The sequence below is a fragment of the Anoplophora glabripennis genome, unplaced genomic scaffold (assembly GCF_000390285.2).
Source record: "Anoplophora glabripennis isolate ALB-LARVAE unplaced genomic scaffold, Agla_2.0 scaffold939, whole genome shotgun sequence".
NCBI lineage: Eukaryota > Metazoa > Arthropoda > Insecta > Coleoptera > Cerambycidae > Anoplophora > Anoplophora glabripennis.
Window position 1 is genome coordinate 16,170 of NW_019417241.1, and position 25,089 is coordinate 41,258.

Here is a 25,089-nt window from a genome sequence, read left to right on the forward strand (position 1 = left end):
TTTTGTCGATGTTACCAAAAAAATTATAATAAAATATTTATAGATCTCGAGAAAAAAATATGCTTTAAATTGGCTGTAGTGTGTTTATTAAAATCTGTATTAATTTTTTGCGCGTGCCTCTTCAGATTCAGCCTATTTGATTGGACGAATGCTTATTTGTTAAGTATTACTGTGGCTTTCATAGTGCTCTTATTACCGTTATTGTTTATGTCAGCCTCACAAGTGTTCAAGATGGCCTAGGTATAAAACCATGTACATTTAAGCCGACGAAAAAAATTAAATATTGTGAAAGAAATGCCCTTATAAGTATAATGCAATTTTCGACTTGGACTATTCCAGTTAACAGTCTGGACATGAGGTATGAGACTCCAAGCTAATTTCATATACGGGTGAAATTTTGTGAATGGCTGTTACAACAAAATGCTTTTTTTGAGTCTGTAAAAACATTGTTCACTATTTTTTTCCTAAAACGAGGATAGGCAGAAATTGTGTGAAAATTTGGCTTATGATGATTATTTTTACAATTGTGAAATTATTACCAACAACTAAAAATATACATTTTATTATTAGCTCTCATAATTTTTAGTCCATTTTAGGTATTAAGCTAAAATAATTCAAACAATTTCAAAAAAATCTTAACAAATGATGTCAATGTTTTTCGTTACCAGAAATCTACAGACAAAACTCCTAACTGTTAGGAAACAACTATCTATGGGCTACATAGCTATAAATCAGTATACAATTATAATTATTAAAAGAAAAAATAAGACTCTACACGTATCACTATGTACTATTATGAATGACTTTATAATTTTTTTTATTTGTGTTTAAATATTATTATGCTGGGCGCCTTTATACTTTTATATGTGTTGTTATTTGATATTAGAGACTCTCTCAGTGTGTGGTGGGTTCCTATGTTTAGTTTTATATCCTGATATATTTTGAATTTAAATTTGAATCTGTTGAGATTATATTCTGATTTCGTAAATAAAAGATGTATTTAATTTAACAAATTTCAATATATTGACAGAATTTGGCAGGTTATGGTTTTGTCACAATGTACAATAATTGTTGTAATGCTTATACTAAATTATTAAATAACAAATTCCCCCTTTATATTTATACTACAACAGTGCATGAGTGTATTTCTACTGTCTGTAGTTCAATTGAAAGTTTGATATGAAATTTATATAGCGCTTTGTTATTAAATTTGCAAATTTGCTTATTACGTGTCGACACTTACAGTGAAATATTTCTTTCTGACTTTTCCATCAGCATGTAACTACGCTTTGTTGCGAAATCTGCTGCATGTAGTCGCGCTGTTCCAGTGTTACCTCGTTGGTTTGACGTCTCGCAGCGGAAACTGTCGAAGTATCCTTTGTGATGCCACAGGAACTTTTCCAAGTAAAAACAACACTACACTATATTTTTAAAATTACACCTTTTTGTTTTTAATTTTTACAAATTCACCTCGTATCAATTTGTTGTTGATTTATTAATTGCTTGTAGAGACTGCTGAACGTATTTTCGGGCTAATGTCACTTCCAGTATTGTAACCTTCGGACTTTTGACTGTCAAATTTAGTCATGACATTCAATCACCAAAATGGCTGCGTGAGTATACTGATTTTTAATGATTTGTTGATAATAATCGATAGCACTTGTTTTTTAGAAGCAAAACTTACGATGTTGCGCCTACAGGTAAACATGGGAGACTGGCTACCTCGAGCCCGGATATTGGTTTTATAAAATGTGCAAAACAATTGAAAATTACTATTACAAAAACAAACATATTTTTGGTATTTTATTTTTGCAAAAACTGACTTTTTAATGGACTTGTGATGCATGAACTTTTCATTTTCAGATTCTTTGCATTTTTCTGCGTCTTTTGACACTAATTACACCTTTCTAGATTAAGTTGAACTTTATGTCAAAATTTTACATGTTTTTACAAAATTCACTTTAATTTTGTTACATGGATTAATTCTCAGCATGTCTTTCCTTTATATGCCTTTAGTACTGTCTATTAAACACCTTTTACACAGTCTTTATTCGTTTTTTCAGATGGAACGAAAGAAAGTTTTTCCCGCTCCGACATGCACTTTTATACTAACAAATTTACAAGATTTTAACGGATCAATAACTGTCAAGATTTGTATGCTACATAAAATGTTTTTACGGAAGTATAGGTTCAATTCCACACATATATTCTACCTCCAGGTACATTATGCTTCATTTACATATCAGTTTTATTGCATGGATCGAAAATATATGTGAAATACCTTCATCTACCGTCAACGTCTTGTCAAAATTTCACTATAATGTTTAAATGTCCTCATGCCAGAACATATATTTGACTTTTAACATTGTAGCATAGTTATTTAATGTTTTGTACAACATAATTGTATAACATGAGTGCATTTACATAATTTATTGAATATGCAAATTCAAATTTAGTTATAACTTTGATAGCTTTGAGGTCTTGTCGTGAAATTTCAATGATTTACAAATTTTATTACTTATATTATCGATATACATCCTTCATTTAAGTCTATGATAGTAGTACATATCCTGCTATTGACTATTTTAAATATATCTCATATCAGACTTTGTATTAATTCGATACTTTTTTGTCTCGGTACCGATAAAATTATATTCAAAATTTCTAAATCCATAAAACATAACCTAAGGCTGGACAGTGTCTCAGAAGATGGGTAGGAGTATCCTCCCCTTCTCTGCATTTCGGACATAAAGGGTCTTCCTCATTCCCCATTAAGCTTAAATGTCTCCTAAGTCTGCAATGGCCAGAACCCCCACCATCTGGTTTAGAGCTTTTCGACTAAGGCTCAGCAGCCATTTCGTCTTAGATATGTTAGACCCATATGTAAAGCTATGGGCCAGCCTGTATCCTGTTTATCCCCCAGTTTTGACCTAGTGTTTGATATATTATCCATTTATTACAGGTCCCGTTAATGCTACCTCATGTGATTCCGAGGATTGGTTCAGGTCCCTGACCAGACCCTCTGGATTTAGGGATACCCATGTAGCTCGGAACCCAAACCAACTCTGCCTCTCTTCTTTTCGCCAGTAACTCAAGGGCATCTTGACACTCCTGAATAAAGACGCACTTTGTTCGCGCCTTGGGAGCGGCCTGACTATCAGAGCGGATAAAAATCCTCTCCTCTATACAGTTCCTTACCTCATCCGTACTTGCCACCATCAAAATAACAAAAACCTCTGCCTGAAAGACTGTTACATACCCAGTGAAAAACTTTCCTGAATCCTATTGTCATCCAGGTATACTTCTGCTCTAGAGTACTCATCTCCCACCCGAGATCCATCAGCATACCATACTAGGGATTCCAATGGGAACATGTCGTCTTCCTGCTTCCACTGCTCTCTCGAGGGATAGGTGGTGACATACATCCTTCTTAACCTCGACTTCAATGACTCTCATGGCTGATATTGGGATCTTCCGCTCCGTCCTGAGGGCTATGGTAGCGTGACCTTCTGCTTTCTAACCACCTGTGTTCCTTATTACATGGGTATGTTGCCATCACCTCCCTCACAACCCACGAGGAAGACCTCTAGTGCGACCGTTGGAGTCCTATTCATTACATCTGTGATACCTAAGCAGGCAAGCCTTTGAATCGTCGATATCTAGCTAAATAATGAGCGTTCAAATAAAAACGTGGTCAAGTTGGTTCTGAAAATTTGGACGTAGGGCGTAGCGTATAGCAAATGAACTTAAACGTCATCTGTCAAAGCGCTATATCGCCGCTATCAATTTGAATATTTTCGTTTTAAAAAGCGTTTAAAATGGTGTTTTCTCAAGAACAAAAAGTGTTTATCATAGAGTCCTACTTTAGAAATGGACGCAAGATTGATGGAATATGGAAGTATTGTATTGAGGCATGTTTCATAGAATTTCAAAATCAATTTCCCGGCGTTGTTGAGTACAAAATATTTCAAAGTGCAGTTCAGCGTTATGTTAATGTTTTTCGTGAAACGGGCAGTGTAACAAGAAAAGAAGGAAGCGGCCGACCTGAAAAGCGGACTGAAGAATTAAAAGAAAATGTCCAACAAATAATGGAAAATGCGCCAAGAACTTCTGTACGTGTTTTATCAAAATGGTGAGAGTATCAGTCGGTACCTGCCACACAGTGTTAAAAAAAGATTTGCGTTTGTTCTCCTATCGTTTAACTTGTCAGCAAGAACTTCATGAAGTTGATTTTCCGCGACGGGCTGTATTTTGTGAATGGTTTTTAAACAACTACGGTGAACTTCATAGTATCACCTTTTTTTCTGATGAAGCCTGGTTTCATTTAAGTGGTTACGTAAACTCACAGAATATGAGAATGTAGTCTTCTGAAAAACCAGATAACTTTTTTGTCGAGGGCCCTCTACACGCTCAAAAAATTGGAGTTTGGTGTGCTCTCAATCGAAGGATGATTTATGGACCTAATTTTTTTAATGGTATATAGAAGAAATTATCGCTCCTTTTGTTAACCAGCTGGAAGAAAACGAAATTAGAAAATTTTACTTTAAACAAGATGGCGCAAGGGCACATACGGCAGGCGAGACGATGAATATGTTGAGGGAAGTTTTCCAAAATCGACTAATAAGTCTCAATGCTGAACATGAATTTCCACCGAGGTCATATGATATTACGCCGTGTGATTTCTTTTTGTGGCCTTACCATAAAAACACTATTTTTGAACTGCCTATTCCTGATTTAAACCATCTGCAGGCTCGACTTATAGACAAGATTCGTGAAATTAACAATACCCCGAGCATCTTAGAAAATGTCTTTAATTCTTTGAGGAACAGGTGTGAAAAGTGCTTGGAACAAGGAGGGGGACACTTTCAGCAGCCGCTTTAATTTATTGTTATAACAAGGAGGGGGACACTTTCCTCAGCTCCTTTAATTGTTTGTTATTGTTATCACGATTATTCTTTAAAATAAAGTTATATAGTCATTAACGTTATTGAAACTGACAGCTGCTACTCCTTAAGAAATGAGGTTAAGTTGGTCGCTATAAGCTACTCCCTACGTCCAATGTGTCAGAGCCAACTTCGACCACGTTTTTATTTGAACGCTCGTTACATTTATTTTTGGAATACAATTCACTGTTCTAAATCCCATTCTTGTTTATGATCTATTAGCAATTCGACGCAGCTAGAGAATTTTTTAATTTATAAATATACTTTACACATGATTAAGGATTTTTTGCTGGTAGGAAAATCTACAATCGAGTAACATTTCTAAAGTAAAAGCGATTTTTCTACATATTTTGATTTTTCCGAGATATAAATTTAATTTTCTTCTTGACCGATGTTGCTATAATTCTGATAAAAATATTTTCACTTTCAGTAGTTGCAAACAGAACCATATGATGAAGCTAATATAGAAATAGACTACGAAATATCAAAATAATAGTTTATTTTTCCGTTTGCATATTTGCTAGACTGTATTAAAAAAAAAATCAGTTCTTAATTTTTAATTTCTAAACCGCTAGAGATGATTTAACCAAATTCGGTGTGCATATTTGGTATGACAGTAGGTATGAATATAACTATTACCAGCTTTAGAAATTTACCAGTGGCGGAGGTGTGGGTATAATCATTGTATTTGGCCACAGATTACGCCTCTGGATTTTTGACCTCTACAGAAGAAACACCCTGTACTTCTTACTTAGCTTGATTCCACCGTCTTTCAAATTATTTGGCATTAACACAATATTTTTTGAAATTGGAACAAATTCATACCTAAGATTATTATGGAACATGCCACTATCTTTTAACTTTAAAGTATATTACATGATTTCACAACACCCTGTACAGCGCATATCTTTTCGATGCATGTAATTGTGTATAAACGTAATTATACGTACAGATCTGCTTATAGGATCGATTATTTCCGCAAATTTTACCCAATATGTTGATCCTATTACGCTTTAAATGTGAAATTCTGCGGGTATCGGGAATCTGTTCATGGAAATTATACCCGTTCCAGCTGGTGCAGTTGCGGAGAAACAGCTAACACATTGTTGGAGGACAAGTTGTGAAATCGCTTTACGTTCACGGTAGGATTTAAGTCGCTATAAGCGTCCCCGAAAAGCACTTCGCTGATTGAATAATAGATTAGCATACAACATGTTGTGTATGCCCCTTGTCCCATGGGCGTCCTCGGGGAAAACTGAAAGGGATATTTTGTACTCTTTAAAAATGTCAATGCGAAAAGGTGAATGTATGTGAATGTATGTAAACGTAATTTTTATTACAATACACTCAAAATAATTCATGTGAGTGAATTCACTGAGTAATTCTCATTCCCATTACAATCATATCGTGTAGATTACAGGCTTCATCCTGGTGAAAATTATGTTTAATGCAATTAAAAACAATGGGATATATTAAAATTATTTCCTGAATACATTTGAGATAATTATACTCATAGACCTATTTTTTTATCAGAAAAAAAACTTGCTTTCTATGAAATTGCCGATAACTTTTTTTGCTCTCTGTACAATATTTTAGATATTACGATTTCATTTACCTTTATACCCTGTATAGTGTCTGTAATTAATTCCAAAATATCCAAATTAATAATTTCTTATTGATTTTTTTTCATCTTATATACTTAAAATATAAAAAAAGTCAATCACTGGGTGGTAGGAAATCAGATTTGAAACATTTTTAAGCAGATGCTCATGAGAAAAATCTCTAGGTAGATAAACATGAAATACAAAATTTTTGAAATTTTTCTCTGAACTCAACATTATTTATACGCAGATTAAATGTTGGGTTCCAGATAACAGAAGCTTATTTTAACTTGGACCGACATCAATGTTGAATAATAAAAATAAGCATTTACAAATTAAACCTAGTCTTAGCTAATTCAGATGAGACCTAGATCTTTCAGTTTGCCACTATTTTGCATACTCTGATTTTAAGCAAATAATTAAATATTAGAGGATTATGCCGTTTACTAAAACTTACGTAGCTGCATTTGCCAATATTAAATGGAAATTGATTTATTTTGCACCAGGATATTAAGGATCTTTTCTCTCTTTTTGTTTCAGTTTAATTACATAATTATTTCTGCAAATTGATGGGAATAATTTTAAAACATCATTATGTATAATTTTGACTCAAAATAATTTAGATCTAATATCATTAACACAAGTGTTGAAAATTAGTGGTCCTACCACAGGCCTCGAGACATCACAGACGAAGCAACAATTTTGCTGCATGTAAAACCATGCTGTTAGCACAAATCGATACCTACCGTCAAGGTAAGATTTTAAAAAGTTTATCATAGATGATGTTAAACCAACAGTTCACATTGAAAAAAATAGTGAATATGGTCAATCTAAAATTGTCCATAGACACAACAATCGTCAACACGTCCCTGGTTTTCATAGTAGGTATGTAATTTCTAACTACGGCACCTTTAAGATTAATTTAAAAAATAGACGGCAATGTCCAAATTAAAGTATTAAATTCGTAGAGAGAATTGCGGTTTGCAAAACTTCCCACTAGTACGGAGTGAATTTTAAATATATTTATATTTAAAAAAATTTTTATATTATATAACTTTTTTCTTCCTATTTCCTAGAAAATACTAAGAATCTAAGAGTTTTGCGTAATACCGACAACACTGCATAGTCGATCTTCCGTTTAGAATCAGTGTTAAGCTATGGTTTGTTAGAGCTGTAGGCGACGCAAAGCAGACAGTCAGTTTTGCGCGTCGGACTTATGTTGGAATCTAGAACACAAGAAGATGCGTAGCTGGTCTGTTAGACTTTGCTTAGGTGGACTCACGGTAGGCAGAAAGAGTAACCGCAAAGAAACCCATTTTTTCGCCCGTGTTTGCGTAGTGTGTAGCAAGAACGGGGAAGGTCGTCCAGAGGTCTCCGTGAGCTTAAATTGATCGTCATGAAAAATCTAGGTGAGCATAATTCGATTTTTCCAATATTTGTCCGACTTACCCCTACTTAAGGGGTGGAAACCACCCCTAAAACAAGAAACGTGAGAAAATGGTCGATCAATTCTTGGTAAAAATTGGCGGGAATTTGAATGGCAAGGAAGAGATCAGGGATGTTCTTCCAAATATGCTCAAGGTGAAAAACATCCCCCGCGTGGGGGTAAAACCACCCCTATTGCCGAAAACCGGCGGCAAATGATGTTCCCTTCATGAATTGCCTTTTTTGTGCCACTCTTCCTTATAAATCCAAATGATATGAAATACATGCCCCCATAATTCGTTCTTCTGTCGGATTCTGATCAGTTACCCCTACTGAAGGGGTGGAAACCACCCCTAAAACAAGAAAACAGAAAAAATGGTCACCAAAATCTGGGTAAAAATTGGCGGAATTCCACATGGCAAGGGTAACATCAAGAATGCCCTCCTAAAAATGCTCAAGGTGAAAAACACCCCCCGCGTGGGGTGGGTTTATCATGAGCATTTTTAGAAGGACATTCCTGATTTTACCCTTGCCATGTGAAATTCCCCCAATTTTACCAAGAATTTATCGACTATTTTCTCATTTTTCTTGTTTTAGGGGTGGTTTCCACCCCTTAAGTAGGGGTAAGTCGGGCAAATATTGGAAAAATCGAATTATGCTCACCTAGATTTTTCATGACGATCAATTTAAGCCCACGGAGACCTCTGTACAACCTTCCCCGTTCTTGCTATACACTACGCAAAAAACGGGCGGATTTTGCGGTCACTCATCTCATTATGTGCGTCGTCGGTCCAGTCGAAATCAAATTCGGTTTGATTTCAACGCAGTCGTTCAGCTGAGCTCACAGAGTACATTGCTAAAAAAACGTTTATTCTTAACGAATTTTAAAATGGCAACCAAGTTTTCACCAGAGGAAGGCGAGAAATTAATCGATCTCGTACGAGAACATCCCTCATTGTATACCGTCTCTTCCAAACGTCTGTTAGAAAACATTCGATCTTCAGTTTTATTTGACGACGACAACTAATTAAATTTAAAAGATCTTTTTTCATGTTCTTTCTCAAAAAATGTTCAGCCAGTCATGAAAAAAAAAAAAAAAATGCCAAAATAATAATAAATATTTTCGTCTGCACTCATCAGGATACAGTCACAAGCACTAAATCTAACAAAACACTCCCCATTCAAAACCGATAAAGTTGAACGCTACAGATCCTGCTAACAGCGTATGTCGTCTGCGACGCACAGTTCTAACAAACTAAAGCTTTAAGCGTAAATTTCACTTTAAGTGTTTTAGATCTGCATATTTTATTCTAAACATTTTTGCGAAAATTAATTTTTGCCACCACTGTTTACCACCACTGTTTAAAATACGTGATAAAGCGTAAGCTGGAATTCAACATATTCGATATTTTTTCTCATCACTATTTCCAAAAGTAAATTACATTATTAAATAAAATTCGTGTCTTTAAGGCATTTTTTTATCTTTTTGAAGTGAAGAAAATTTTGATACGCCCTTGTGTATGTGACACTGAAACTAGAACACTTAGGAATGAATTCAAGGTGTTTCCAAAATGGATCACGATTTTAAGAGCAGCGCTCCCATTTAACTTAAAGGTAGTAATGCACGATCCGATACATGGTGTTGAAATGAAAAGTCAAATTTGATTCTTCACCTTCAACTCTGTTATAAAGCGTTTCTTTTTAACTAGTTTTATCAAAGAAACGACCACGATTTTAACAAAATAAAATATTAAGAAATATCTCCAATTTAGTTCTACATGGTAATATACTTGATTTTTAACTTTTTATCTATCTAAAATTGGAACGATAACGAGGGCGGTATAAGATTATTAACACAGTATGTCCGCGGACTGAGATTACAAGAGGACCAAAAAGTGAAAGATACGAAAAAAGCGCATTCTTGATAAAAGTTTTTGCTTGTTTAGAAAATACGAATCACCATGACGAATTTCAATTTTGTTGTAAAGGGTAAAAAACACAAAAATGTTATTTTGCAAGATACGAAAAGGTTATTGCTTGAAAAATGAATAAGAGTCATGCTATCAATAATTTAATTAAGTATAATTCAATGTCGGTCGGGGCATATAGCCCGCGGAGTAGTTGTTTCTCGCAACACTGACAATTTAAAAATATTTTGTTTTCGCCCTATTGGCGACAGTTGTGTAACAAAGTACCTGGCAAATTTTAGCAGGTCGCTTTCTACTGTTAATAGCCATTGGAATGGCGCAGTTGGGAAGTCAGCACGATAGATGGAGCCATTTGAGCTTCGCGTTCAATGTACCTCTTTGTCGTATACAACGCTATAACAGATTAGTGATGTCAAATAGAAGTTCCAAGCGAGCAGCCGTAGTGTGCGGACGTAGTTTGTGCAGTGCAGCAGTGAGTAAGTGCTAGTGAGTGGAACAGTGAAGTGGAAGCCCCACAAAACCTGTCTTTTACAAGACAAGTTATTTTCGGCCTTTATTAAGGCAATATATAAAAAGAATTCGGCAATTTTTATTGCAAAATTTCAACTAATAACCGACGTTATCTCAGCCTAGGCAGAGAGACCGTCGGCATTTATTTTTCAGCTTCAAGTGCCGGGGAGGAGGGCACTATGTCGAGATCACCGACCCCCATGGAGAGCGACCGCTCGAGTGGCAGCGAAGCTGGTGACAGCAGGCCTAGCACCCCCGGGTCGGTCGTAGAGAAAGCCAGCCGTAAGAGCGAACTGGCAGCAGAAAACGCCAGGCTACGGCAAATCATCGACGACCTCAGGGACGAGCTGAGGCAGCAAAGGAAGGCGTTCGACGACCTCGAAAAGAGGTCTCGCGAACAACATGAGGAATTGTTAAACGCCGTTAGAGGACAACAGACCCCAAAAGGGGTAAAACGAGGCAAGCCAGGGACCTCGTCGGGTTCCGACGAGGAGCCCTGCATAGCTAAAAAGAAGCCGGCGAAAGAGACCGAAGCACCGGTAGCCGAACAGGTAAGGGCCCCCGAAATCCTACCAGCGACGACATCGGAGCGCGCGGCCGCTGCTGAGAAAGCGGAAAGGATACCGCCTGTTATTCTTCGCAAGAAGGAACAGTGGACGGAGGTCAGCAGGAGCCTGACTAACAAGAAAATAAATTTCACCAGGGCCAGGTTAACCGGCGAAGGCATCGCCATTCACCCGCAGACGCCCGACGACTATCGACGCCTCACGCGTGTCCTCGCCGATGAGGGGAAGGAATTCCACACCTTCTCGCTCCCAAGCGAGCGGCTGCTAAGGGCCGTGATAAGAGGGCTACCAGACGGAATTTCCAACGAGGAAATCCGGTCCGACCTAGAAGAACAGGGCTTTAAAATAGCATCTGTCTTCAGAATGAAGAGCCGGAGGAACAAGGCCCCCATGCCTCTAGTACTCGTACAAGTCCCCCAGGAGCAAGACGACCTGCTCAAGGTGACAAGATGCTGCCACCTAGTCGTCAGGGTGGAACCGCAGAGGGCGAGAACCGAGCCGACGCAGTGCCATCGCTGCCAACGCTTCGGTCACGCGCAGAGCCGGTGCACCGCAGCTGTCAAGTGCGTGAAGTGCGGCGAGGGTCACCACTCGGCAGACTGCACCAAAAAACGTGAGACACCAGCAAGGTGCGCCAATTGCGGTGGCGAACATCCTGCCAGCTACCGCGGATGCCCAAGCTTCCCTAAAAAGACGACAGGGAAGCAGCAACAGCGCAAAGAAGACCCCCAAGCCGACAAACAACAGGCCAAGTCGGCACACCCCCCGAAGGTGACGGCGGCGAAAAGCTTCGCCGACGCCGCCAGGCCGAAGCAGGCCCCTGCCGCTGCACACAAGGGGGGCCCCAAAACCGACAGGGGTGCGGAACCCGCAAATGTGGCCAGCATGCTGGCACAGATGCGGGAGATGTACTCCGCGATGTCGGCTTTTTTCAGCAAAATGCCATCCCTATTACAAGAGTAAATGGACCCTCCGACTAGTGTGCAGTCCCTCAGAATTGCTTCCTGGAATGTCGACGGATTCCGGGGGCGAAAAATCGAACTCAAGGAGCTCTTGCCCCGTCTAGACGTGGACGTGATGGCGATACAAGAGACCAAAGTAGAGGACGCACACACTGTTAGGATTCCTGGCTACCTAGTGTATCGCAGGGACCGAAACAGACACGGAGGAGGCGTGGCCCTGCTCGTAAAAAGAGGTATAGATCACCATATGTTGCAGGTTCCTCAGCTAGAAAACATGGAAGCCGCCGCCGTATCGATCCGTACTCGCAGGTACGGAGACATCGCCGTGGTGACCTGTTATCAGCCCCCTCATCTCCCGCTCACCGATCACGATTTACGCGCGGTCCTGGAGACGTGGCCCCAAACCGTAGCCATCGGGGACTTTAACGCGAAATCGCCCGAATGGCACAGCACGACCACCACCACGCGTGGCAGGGTGCTTCTGCAATTTTTGCAGAACCACGAGGACGTTGCAGCGTATGGACCCGATGGACCGACGTACTACGGTGCAGTTGGAAGACCAGACGTGTTGGATATCGCTTTGCTCAGGGCAATACCGATGGACGCCGATCTGACGACGCACTACGAGGGGGCGACGAACCATGCCCCCATTCTCCTAACCTTAGGAGACGAGCGTCGCGGCGAGGACACCGTTGCCAAGCGGCGGACCGACTGGGGCCTATTCCGCGCAGAAATGCAACGAATATGCGCACCCATTCCGGTCATCCGCGACGCGGCGGACCTCGAGGCTGCCATCGCGAGCCTTGAGACGGATATCCACACCGCCTTGGAAGCCAGCACCACGGAGACGACGGAGAGAAGGATAGCGAACTATGCAGGTGAGTTACCTCTTATGTTGCAGGACCTAATCAGGGAAAGACGTGCGGCGAAAAGAAGAGCCACGAGGACAGCACACCCCCGGGATAAGCAGACGTTAAACCAGCTGAACCGGAGGGTAAAAGCGGCCCTAGAGGAGCACTACCAGGACTCGTGGCAACGACATCTGGAGTCACTAAACCCCGAAGACCGCAGCCTGTGGACGATGCAACGGGCGCTGAGGACCACCCGGAAGCCTATGCCTCCCATTCACGGAGAGAACGGGATCGTCTACACCAGGTATGAAAAGGCCGAGGCATTCGCCGACAGCCTTGAATTACAGTGTAGGGAAAACCTTCTCGACGACGAAGACGAGGACCACGCCGACGAGGTGGAACGACGCGTACGGCGCTACAGACGCCAACCCGACAGGGACGACATTAGGCCGGCGACACCCGAGGAGGTGAGGGACATCCTGCGGCGCCTCAACCCCCGCAAGGCACCCGGATGCGACCAGATCGGAAATCGAATACTCAGAAAGCTCCCCCACAAGGGAGTGATGGCGCTGCTCAACATCGTCAACGCCATCCTGAGACTGCGAAGATTCCCCGCTAGGTGGAAGAAAGCCGACGTCATCTTCTTCCCGAAACCAGGTAAGAATCTAACCTTTGCTGCCAGTTACAGGCCCATCAGTCTCCTGCCGATGATGAGCAAGGTAGCGGAGAGGATCATCCTGACCAGACTGCGTGAGAGCTCGGACGAATTGCGAGTCATCCCCGACGAACAATTCGCCTACCGCAGCGGACACTCAACGGAGCAACAGATACTCAGGTTAGTAGAACATCTGTCCGCAGGTTTCAACAACCGAGAATCCACCGCGGCAGTCTTCCTGGACGTCGCCAAGGCCTTCGACAGGGTCTGGCACGATGGGCTTCTGGCTAAGATGCTCGACTTTGGCTACCCTGTCGGACTGGTCAAACTGGTGGAGTCCTTCCTCAGAGGCAGGAAGCTGCGTGCGAAGGTGGAAGGGGCCCTATCCACCTATCGAGACGTCGAAGCAGGCGTCCCCCAAGGAGCCGTGCTATCACCGCACCTGTTCAACATCTATACATCCGACATGCCCAGGACAGAGCGCACTACCGTGTGCCTCTATGCCGATGACACCGCCATAACGGCCCGTTCCCTGAACCCCGATATGGCGAAGAGGTACCTCCAAAGAGCTGTAAGCCAACTAGAGGACTGGTGCAACAGGTGGAAGGTGGCGATCAACCCGGAGAAAAGCACAGGTATTATGTTTTCTCGTAGGTACCAAACGCGCCCCCAGGGACACGTGAAGTTCAACGGAGAAGACATCCAGTGGGCGACCACCGTCAAGTACCTAGGGGTAACCCTGGATCGCACGCTGACGTGGAAGCCGCACGTCGAAGCAGTGACGCGCAAAGCGAAGATGGTGAGGGCGAAGCTTTATCCGCTTCTGTGCAGGGACAGCCGTCTCTGCCTGCGGAATAAGCTAACCCTCATCAGAGCAGTACTGCAGCCACAGCTGACATACGCTGGAACCGCGTGGGGACACGCAGCGAAGACGCACCTAGCCCGGGTGCAAGCCGTCGAGAATATCGCCCTCCGTTGCGCGACGGGGGCCCCTTGGTTCGTCCGCAACAGCGACATTCGCCGGGATCTGGGATTCACCTCAGCCCTGGAAGCGATCAGAGAGCGCGCGAGAAAGCTTTTCGAGCGCGCCGAGATCCACAGCAACCCGCTGATCCGGAACGCGGTGGACTACCGACCCGAAGAGGCTGCCGGCAGACGCAGGCGGCCTAGACATCAACTCCTGGACGCAGGGTGAGTCGAAATTTTTCTGTCTGTTTCAGGACCGCCAGGATCAAGAGACGAAAACGACGACACACACACACACACATTCCCCCCTACCTTCCTTATCCCACTCTCCCCTCCCGCGCTAGCCTAAGGGCCACCTTAGCAAAGCGCTTCCTAAGCTGCATAGCTGCACGACCTCACTCAAAACCACCACCCCGGTCGCAAACGACAGTCGTCGTTTGCGACCGATACACGACACCCCCGGGGGTATACACAGACGAGCCGGCGAAGAAAGAAGAGCGCCAGAAGAAAGGGCCCTAGCCGGCGGGGCCCAGCCAGGACAGGAGGAGGCCCCACGAACCGATCCAATCCGGCCGCGTTGGCGGTCCGGAATGACGGGGAAAGGGCCTACCTCTACGAGGCGTCCGGGCCTACAGCGATGAAGTGGGTAAAGAGCGATAATCCCGCTCGACCCCGCTCCATCCGAGGTCATTTTTCCTGCCAAGGATATTGGCGCGCGATGTCAAATACAGTTACTTTTTAGTACTTAGAGTAATCGTTACTTTTATCTTGAGTACTTTGTATTCGTTACTGAGTACAGTTACATGTATAGTCCGGCCGGCACGATATGCGGCTTTGTTTCTACGTCGAGCACACCCTCGAAATACCCTACATGGTCAATATTAGCAAAAAAACTTTTATCCATCGTGGCTACATCTGTTCCAAGTTAACGTATATTCTCTAAAGCAGGTCAAATAATAACAGAACTGCGCGCGGCGCAATAATAGATTATTAAAATCCATATATGTAAATAAAATAATTTTTCTAAACTGCAACGATTTTTTGTTTATTCATAAAACTTTGTAGTAGTAGGCATTCGCAAAAAATAGTAAATAGTTTTGAATTAATAAATTACGTTATTTGTTATTTTGGATATTTATTTTTTCGTTAGGTACCTATTTCTATTTTTATAAGACTAATTTCTATAAGACAAGAGTAGAATATATATTTTTTTGTGTTTAAAATAAATAAATTTAGAAAATAATTATTTATTTAAATGTTAATAAATATATAAATAATTCAAGTTTTTTATGTTTGTATATCATTTACTTTCTTGAGGTGCATAGGTATCTACTGCATCTACTATCTATACTGCAGCAAACTAGGAATTAAATAATTACCTTGATTAATTACTGATTAAATATATTTCACAGCTGTTTAATTAAATGTCAACAAAAAGGTATTTCATCTTAAGTAACAATATTATAGGTTGATGACTACGTGACTACTTTTTCCTTGCGATACCCGTCGAACGAGTACATGATAAATATTCCGAGACCCGATACAAAATATTGTATCTATGAGTATTAGACGCTTCAGTAAAATATAATACCAAATCTGAAATCCACGCGTTCAGTACGTTCAGTAAATATTCCGAACCGAGTCCGAGTATTACCGATTATCGTGATTACATGTATCGAAACTTGGAGAAGAATATCTACTTAAAAAGTAATCAGTATCGAATACTTTTCTCATCGATTATTCAATATTCGTTACTTATTCAAGTAACGGATATAAAGTAACGAATAATTACAATATTGACATGACTAAAACACATGGATCGCTCCGTTCGTCGGTTGTCTCACCTATAACGCATTGATGAGGACTAATAAGTCCGAAACCGGTCTGTGCCTGGTGGGTTAAACTGATGATGATGAATGATCCTAGATATTGCAGTAGGTGTTACAAGTATAACTAAATGCCGGTCGGTGCATATAGCCCGTGGAGTAGTTGTTTCTCTCAACACTAGCAATTTAGAAAAATGTGTTTTTGAAATTTGATGTCTTCATCATATTGCTTTGTTTAACTTTTTTCAGCTTAATTATTATAATTATGTTCTTATTATAAAAAAAATACACTTGAATAAGACATATCTTATTGTACTTTGTTCCCTGTATACAAAATAAAAGTTTTGATAACGTAAGACTTATTCATTTATTAAGCAAAAACTTTTATCAAGAATGCCATTTTTCGTATCTTGCAACATAAGGTAAGGCAACCCTTACGCAAAACTACATTTTTGTATTTTTGTACAACAAAATTGAAAAGCTTTTATCAATAATGTCTTTTTTTCGTACTTTTTATTTTTTGGTCCATTTGTCCTCTTATAAACTCAATCCGCGGATATGTCTATTTGAATAATATTAATAAATTTTTATTTTCTCTTTTTGATTTAGTTAATACAATACATACAGGGTGACATAGAAAAAAGTACATTGCATAGTGCCACACAATAGAGGACACTAAAATAAGAAAAAAAGTTCCTATGAACATGGGTCTGCAAGGCCTTCGGTTAAAAGATACGGGGTGTTGAATTTTATTTTTGTTTGGGTTTTTTTTTTTAATATCTTTAGCCAGGGACGCAAGAAATGGATAAAATGTGGTATACAGGTGTTTTTTTATCATGCTAAATTCAAATATGATCTTAGTTTTGCGATTACTGATAGAGGGCGCTACATACAGGGTTCCATATTTATTGAATCGGTCCTAACTTTTTTGCTATACACTGTATGTCATTTTCGACTGAAAAAAATTTGTTATCCCTTCTTTATACGTAAGAAAGGTATACCTTGTCCAAGTCGCTAGAAGCAATGGTTCCAGTACAAAAGCCGACAATGCACGCAAATTATTCAAAAAGCGCCAAAGTAACATTTGCAAAAACAATGATAAATAACAATTAAATAATGTGTCATAATGACACTTGTCAAACTAATATAATAATTGTTAGAGGTATTTTGTGTTCTTGATTAAGTTTTTCATTGGTTTTCTCACTGATTATTCAAAATTGCTTTCAAAAATGGTTCGCTACACTTTTGAAGAATACAGGGACATGATTATGTGTTACGGCGAAGCTAGATCAAATTCTTACGAAGCTCAACGTATCTATCGAGAAAGATATCCTTTAAGACAAGTTCCTAATGTTCGAACATTTATTGATGTGCATAGGCGTTTGGGAGAAGATGGCTGTTTTAGAAAACCAAAATTGAATAGTGGGGTTTCCAGAACTCGTCGCACTGTGCGAAACGAAGAAACTGTTTTACGAATGGTAGAAAATAATCCGAGAACAAGCACCAGGAAAACAAGTTCAGCGGTGCGAAACCTTAACCGTGAATCAGTTAGACAAATTTTCAAAGAACAACTTCTTCGCCCATATCATTTCCAAAAAATTCATTCACTATTGGAACATGACTTTGTTCCTCGTGTACAATTTTGCGAATGGTTTCAAAACCAAAGAGAAAACATTATTTCATCAATTTTGTTTACTGACGAAGCTAGTTTTAGTCGTGATGGTATTCTGAACCTACATAACATGCACCATTGGAGTGATGAAAATCCTCATCAAACTATAATTCGGAGTCACCAATATGGGTTTTCTATTAATGTGTGGGCAGGTATAATCGACAATTACTTAATTGGCCCATTTCGATTGCCCAATCGATTGACAGGTGCACTGTATCGAAATTTCTTGGAGAATGATTTAAACACATTATTAGAGGATGTCCCATTGGCCATTATTGGAAGAATGTATTACATGCATGATGGGGCGCCAGCTCACTTTTCTCGAGTGGCAAGGGAATATTTGGACAGGAGATTTGGAAATAGGTGGATTGGTCGAAGGGGGCCTGTACCCTGGCCAGCTCGTAGTCCCGACCTTAATCCCCTCGATTTTTCATTTTGGGGATTTATGAAAAATGAAGTTTATGCTGTAGAAATACATAATGAAGAACAATTATGGATAAGAATTATGGAATCGGCAGATAGATTTCATAATAACCTAGGAATATTTCAAAGATGCCGTCAATCATTAAGAAGAAGAATGGAAAAATGTATTGAAGTACAAGGGCAACAATTTGAACATCTTCTAAAAACTTAATGTTTTGTTTTAATTAATCATATTTTTCATCATACCATTAAAATTTAATTGTTGAAGTATTTATCATTGTTTTTGCAAATAAAAAAAAATTAAAATTCAACACCCCGTATCCTTTAACCGAAGGCCTTGCGGACCCATGTTCATAGGAACTTTTTTTCTTGTTTTAGTGTCCTCTATTGTATGACACTATGCAATGTACTTTTTTCTATGTCACCCTGTAGTTTAAAAAACGTTTGAATAAACTACAATAATTGATAAATTAATTAAATAGTAATTATTAAATAATATGAGTCAAATTGTCCATGAATAACTATGTCCAGAACAATATTGAATAAAGAATATTTACAAGTAATTTATTGAAAACGGTTTTAAAGTACAATGCAATATTCTTGAAAACGGTACGTTCTATCGAAAAAATGGGAGAATATTTTTTGGAATTTACCCTACTCTCACAGAAATTTATTATTTTTGGGGAAATTTTGGTAGTGTAGTTCTTATAAAAGATGCTAAATTATCCTGTTTATCATCACCTTATTCAAATTCTGCAAACTTATTATATCCTGTGCCAAATTTAAATTGATTTGGTCAACACGTTTGAAAGATACAAACAAAAACAATTCTTTTACTTTACTTTGGTACCCTATATCTCGGAAACAAAGCGTTTGTTGAGTTAACAGGTTTTTTTTGTTTTATTCTTTTGCTTTCTATATTCTGTTAACAGCCTGTACAATGATTGAGAACTTATTCTTAGACAAGCTCAAGTCTATATATGTAAAAGTCGAATGTAACTGAATAACTGTGTTGCGTTTTCTGATAGTACTAGTATATTTGCAAGGGGTCCTTACCTTATGCTTTCCACAGCTCGTCCCAGGTGCGGCTGGCTTTAACAGCGTCGTGCAGGTGTCATTGATGGAGCACCACAGCCGGGAGCAGATCTCATCTAGAGGGGAGCATACCGTGGCGTCGCTACCAAATTGGAAACGGCACTGGTAATCCCCGTTGTACATCGCCCCGGCTGGCAATTCCGGGTATTCGTACTCCTCCAACTCCCTGGGTGGGTCTTGAAGGCACTTGCCTGAGCCCTTGCTGAAAAATAAATGGAAATTTCAATCTTCCGAATACACATGGGCGAGGGAGAGCTTTTAAATAACACGAATTGTTTAATAACATTGTTATAAGAGCGTTTGCATTAATTGTTTGTGTCCAATTTCATGTCATATAAATGTGGGATCTTAAGACAGCCATTGCCCAGCTTGTCAAAAATTTTAAAAAAATCAGTTTTTAAAATGAAAAAAAAAAAACAGTTTTTAAAATGAGAAAAAATCAATTTTTAATTTTTAACTTCTAAACCGCATGAGATAATTTAACCAAATTCAGTGTGCACATTTAGTATGCCAGCAAAAAATTACCAGCTTTAAAAACTTACCAGTGGCGGAGGTGTGCCGCCACTGGTAAGCGATCATTATTTGCCAAAAAAATATATCACCCTGTATAATATACTAATAAAATAGGTCATCATATGCTTCATTGTATTATCGTAATTTTTTGTTGCTTTACACTTTTTTCTATTCTAAACCGATTAACAACTTTGATCAAGTGCATTTTTACAGTTACTTAAATTACTTATCTTAATTAATATTGTGTATTGTCAAATTAAGCTCATTTTTTTTTAAAGGTTAAGTTTTAATAGTGGCTTATACACATTCAAATTCTGAAATGACCAATACTGTTTACATTTATGTCCTTGCAGATGGAAATGGTACTGAGCCTAGGCCTAGATTTCCAAATTATCCAACTCCAAATCCAAGAATGTGCAGAAATGTTTTTCAACGTATTTTGGAGTCAGGCTCATTTTAGAAAGGTCCAATTCCTGGAAGACCTTTGAGTGTTAGAATGCCTGACTTGGAAGAAGCTATTCTACATGAAATTGAAGAAGACCTAAATACTAGTATTAGGAAGATCGCTGCAAATCTTGATGTGAATTATAAATTAGTGTGGTCCGTTGTGAAGCATCAACCGTTATACCCGTATTACATATAAAGGGTTCAAGCCTTACTGCCGCAAGACTATCCTGCCCGCCTACAATTTTGCCAGTGGATTTTGCAAAAAATTGAATACAATGTTGACTTTACCGCTGGCATAATGTTTACCGACGAAGCTAATTTTTCCAGAGACGCTATAATGAACTTCCACAATAAACACGTTTGGTCTGATGAAAACCCTCATGGCATAATGGAATCTCGACGTCAACATCAGTTTTCTATTGTAGGTATTATTGGAAATTTTCTTGTAGGACCTTATTTACTTAGTTGACGATGTTGCCCATGCGCTAAGAGAAAGAATGTGGTTTATGAACGACCCACATTTTAGTTTGACTGCTCGTGCATTTTTAAATGAAAGATTCAGTAATAACGTATTGAACGAGACACTCAAGAACTAGATCAACCTTGGCCACCCAGATCACCCGATATGAACCCTATTGATTTTTTTGTTTGGGAACATCTCAAGACATTAGTTTAGAAGGTTCACACTTAATCTGAACAGCACTTACGTCAATAAATTATAGCTAGTTGTTATGTGATAAGAGCTACTTCTGGAATTTTTATATTTGTTTGAGCTGCAATTTCAATAAGATCTGAAGCCATGTATTTTGGCTGAAGGTGGCCATTTCCAACATTTGTTATAATAAATCATAGTATAGTAATTCCATAGTTAATTAATTATTTTGTTATTTTTTTAAGTACCTAATGTAATGAATCTCGTAAAAATGCACTTGATCAAATAAATTTTTATTGTTAATCGGTTTGGAATACAAAAATGTGTAAAGGAATAAAAAGTGAAGATAATATAATGGCAGTGGTAACGATGACCTATTTTATTTGTAATATTATACATATGGTGATATATTTTTTTGACAAATAATGATCGATGATACACACACCTCCGCCATTGCTGGTTTCTAAAGCTGGTAATTTTTTGTTTCATACCTACTGTCATACTAAATACGCACAGCGAATTTGGTTAAATTATGTCAAGCAGTTTAGAAATTAAAACTTAAAAACTGTTTTTTTAATTTTTGACAACCTGGACAATGGCTGTCCTAATACCCACATATTTTGTATAACAAAAAACCCTTATTTTTGGCCACAGAATACACCCTTGGATTTTTGAACTCTACTTAAGATACACCCTGTATACCTATTACTTTTATTAATGAAATAATATATTCTGCAATATGTGGTACGAGATTGCTACACGAAAAGGTAAATATTTAATTGCAAAACAACCTACATCGATTTATATGAAAAAAAATCAGAAGTTTTAACGAGCTAACGTTTCCTAAGTACATGTTGAACAGTCATGGTCATTAGTCGTCTCAAGTCAAGCTCTATAACAATACGCTTCTTGAATGAAGCTTGATAACATCGGAAAGTAAATTGTTTCACACAATCTCCGATGGCCGGATACAGATTAAGAATGTCGCTTGGAGTATCATGGTAAAAGCAGAAACCTACATTTGTAAGAGAAAAACCAGAGTTAATAATCATTGTATTTATTTTCTATTTCTTAATTGAAAATTACATTAATGCCATCTTTGATACATCATTTCAATTCTATGCAGCTTGAAAAAATATGTTAGTTAATAGAAAATCTGGCCATCTTTAAAAAAAGTGAAGATATCAAGACGAGGTTCTGACCTCTTTTCAAAAACTGACATAAAAATCCTTTAAGCACTTCTTTTCTTTCGGAAAATAAGAGAATTGTACCGAAAATGTCGAAATTTTCCCCTACATAATTTATTTAAATTACCTTGTTAATTTATCGTAATAAAGGAAACGTTCTAATTTCATGAAACAAGCCACTCACTTTTTGGAGGTAGACTTGGACAAGATTTAAACATGGTTGAGACTGCTAACACAGCCCTACTATATCTTATTCCGTTATTGTCACTCCGGGCAGGGATATTTATATTCTTGCCACCTCTCATAGCCGAAGTTAGCCCAAATCTCCGAAATTAATTACTCTGTCTAGTCTGAGTAATGCCCACCTATCACGAAAGATTAATTTCGTGTGAAATAATAAATATAAAACACCGACTTTTATTAAAAAAAAAACTCGACGGTGGCCCCGACGACAGCCAGCCGGTGATTATTAACCTGCAGATGTTTAATAATCCAGATTTTGAAGAACAGTTTTAATAAAATGAAATACGGAGTGCATTTGTTACTTCGCTTTCGTGCGGTGGCAGATTTATTGTCCTGGCTGGCGTATTTCACATTTTATTTTGGAATATCTATGAAAATGTCGTCAAATAGTTAAGTGGCATTTAAAAAGATTTTCTCAAGTTTTGAATGAGACGTTCTGCAGATTGTGGTGGCGAACAAGGTTAATATATTACGACAAACTCTTAAAACTGATTTTTCTCGTCAAATTAAATATCGAGACAAGCATTTTTCCCGCAGACTCTACGGTTCTTCAAAGACTAGACATGTTAGGAGTAGTTTGGTGGCTTACAACTACCAAATTGTGCTGTGATGCCGCAAGTGACCCATTTTTTAAGTACAACGTCAATAGCGCCATCCTGACGCCATCTGGGACGCAACAGGGTTCCAAAAAAGGTCGACGGCAGATTGGCGCCAAGGAACAAGTACTTCTGCGAACGACTCCACACCACGAGGACGGACTCTCCAGCAAACGCTCAAACCGACAACACGTCTTTTTCCATAAATTTAGTTTTCAATAAAAATAGTTTATTTCCACCGTTGAGAGAGCGTTTTATTTTTGTTGTACAGCGAAAGCAACCCTCAAGTGGTAAACTTAGTTTTCAATAAAAAATAGTTTATTTCTACCGTTGAGAGAGCGTTTTATTTTTGCTGTACAGCGAAAGCAACCATCAGTGCGTTACTTGTAGAAGTGCTCCTAGTCATGCGATAAAATTCAAGTTGCACAACTTTACAACATATAACATGTTCTTGATCAATTTAAAAAAAATCATTGAATTTACAGACTTCATTCTTGATAGAATTTGAACAAAAAGTACCCAGTGACGCCAGAATTAGTAGTCTGAAGTCAATCAACTGTAAAAAAAAGGTATGTAATTTGAGGTGGTATTCACAATCGTCAGAATGACGACCTCTTGTCGGTGAATAGTTCGGCTGAATGTGCAAGTCATTATTCAGCAGTCAAGCTCCGCAGCGAATGGTCAAATGGCTTGAAACTTAATAACTTCGGAAGAAAATAGTACTCCTGACTATGAATACAAATTTTTGATGACCTAAGAATATATACACATCATTTCCAATCAAAACCTTTATGCCTCTTTATTTTTCTTTTGACAACAGGCCAGAAACAGCATACGAACGAAATAAAGTTAGATGGGTAGGATCAACTTCTCCACATTTGCTTGTAGTTTTTGAGAAATTTAAGCAAAATAACTGAATTTTATCTTTAATATCTGCTTACGAGCTCTTAACATTACTATGGTTTCAAGACTTTTAATATTGAGCAGTGCAAAGTATGAGATAAACTCAAAAAATACAAAAGCTTTTATTGAAAATGGTCTATACAAACTTATAAAGAAAGGAAATTTGATTTCATATTCCTCAGATCTTTCAGAAAACTTTCTCACAGTAGGGGGATGAATATCAAAATGTAATGCCTCAAGATAAAAGAATAAAATATGCCATAGTAATAAAAGAGTAGCACCTTTTTATATGGAACAACTTTCAGTCTGTAAAGAGCATAGCATACCGGAGTTAATTTTTTACACAATTTTGAAATATGTTTACTCCGATATAGAACACTGTCCATATAAACATTGGTTCGACTTTTGCAGTTTCAACCATGCTGATTATTGAAAATCCTCATTATTTGTACTTTCCACTTACCGTTAAAAAAATCATCTCCAAGTTTCTAAACCCCCTGTATAACCATATTCAAATCTCTACTATAAGTTCTGTAGATAGTCGTTATTATTATGTTGGTTTCCAGTTATGTACATTTAATTTAATTAATGTTAAATTGATGTTAACATGTTAAACAGGGAACTAGCTTTAATGTGAAGCATCCTCGTAGATTATCTCCGTATTTAATTACATATTTATTGTGCAACAGGAACGGCAGATATTAGGTATTATTAAATTATTGACTATAACAAGCGGGATCTGAACCCTATCATATGAACCCGTTCTGCAAGTGGCTGTGCTGATTGCCGCCAAGCCGATGACAGATAGACCTATTCCATGTGATTGTGGTGCTCTACAATCAAATAACGCGAACGTTGTCGAGTGCGTATAAATTGTTATTTGTTTCCGAATTGTCCTCGTTTCGTAAACAGGGGTGTATAATAATAAGTTATTTTCCAATTTTTTGTTGTGGGGTCTGCTATAAAGGCTTCATGAAAAAATCATTAGTCCAATTTAAAGTTTTTTCATGTTCAAGTTGCGTATTTAATCTTAGATTTCAAAATTTAAAAAAACATGCAGAATATTCAATTAAACAATTAGATTTATATTTTCGATTCCATCAATATCGTAGCCATTAATATTTC

General features: G+C 38.6%; 1 protein-coding gene across 1 annotated transcript in view; it reads right to left on the reverse strand.

Moving 5' to 3' along the window:
• The window catches only part of LOC108913432 (A disintegrin and metalloproteinase with thrombospondin motifs 7), a gene marked incomplete at its 3' end in the record, with an annotated part of 76,647 nt that overhangs the window by 5,465 nt on the left and 46,093 nt on the right, over positions 1-25,089 (reverse strand). The window contains exon 7 of the mRNA XM_018718984.2: positions 19,385-19,625. Within this exon, the coding sequence (XP_018574500.2) occupies positions 19,385-19,625 (241 nt within the window). The remainder of the gene's footprint in view (positions 1-19,384; positions 19,626-25,089) is intronic.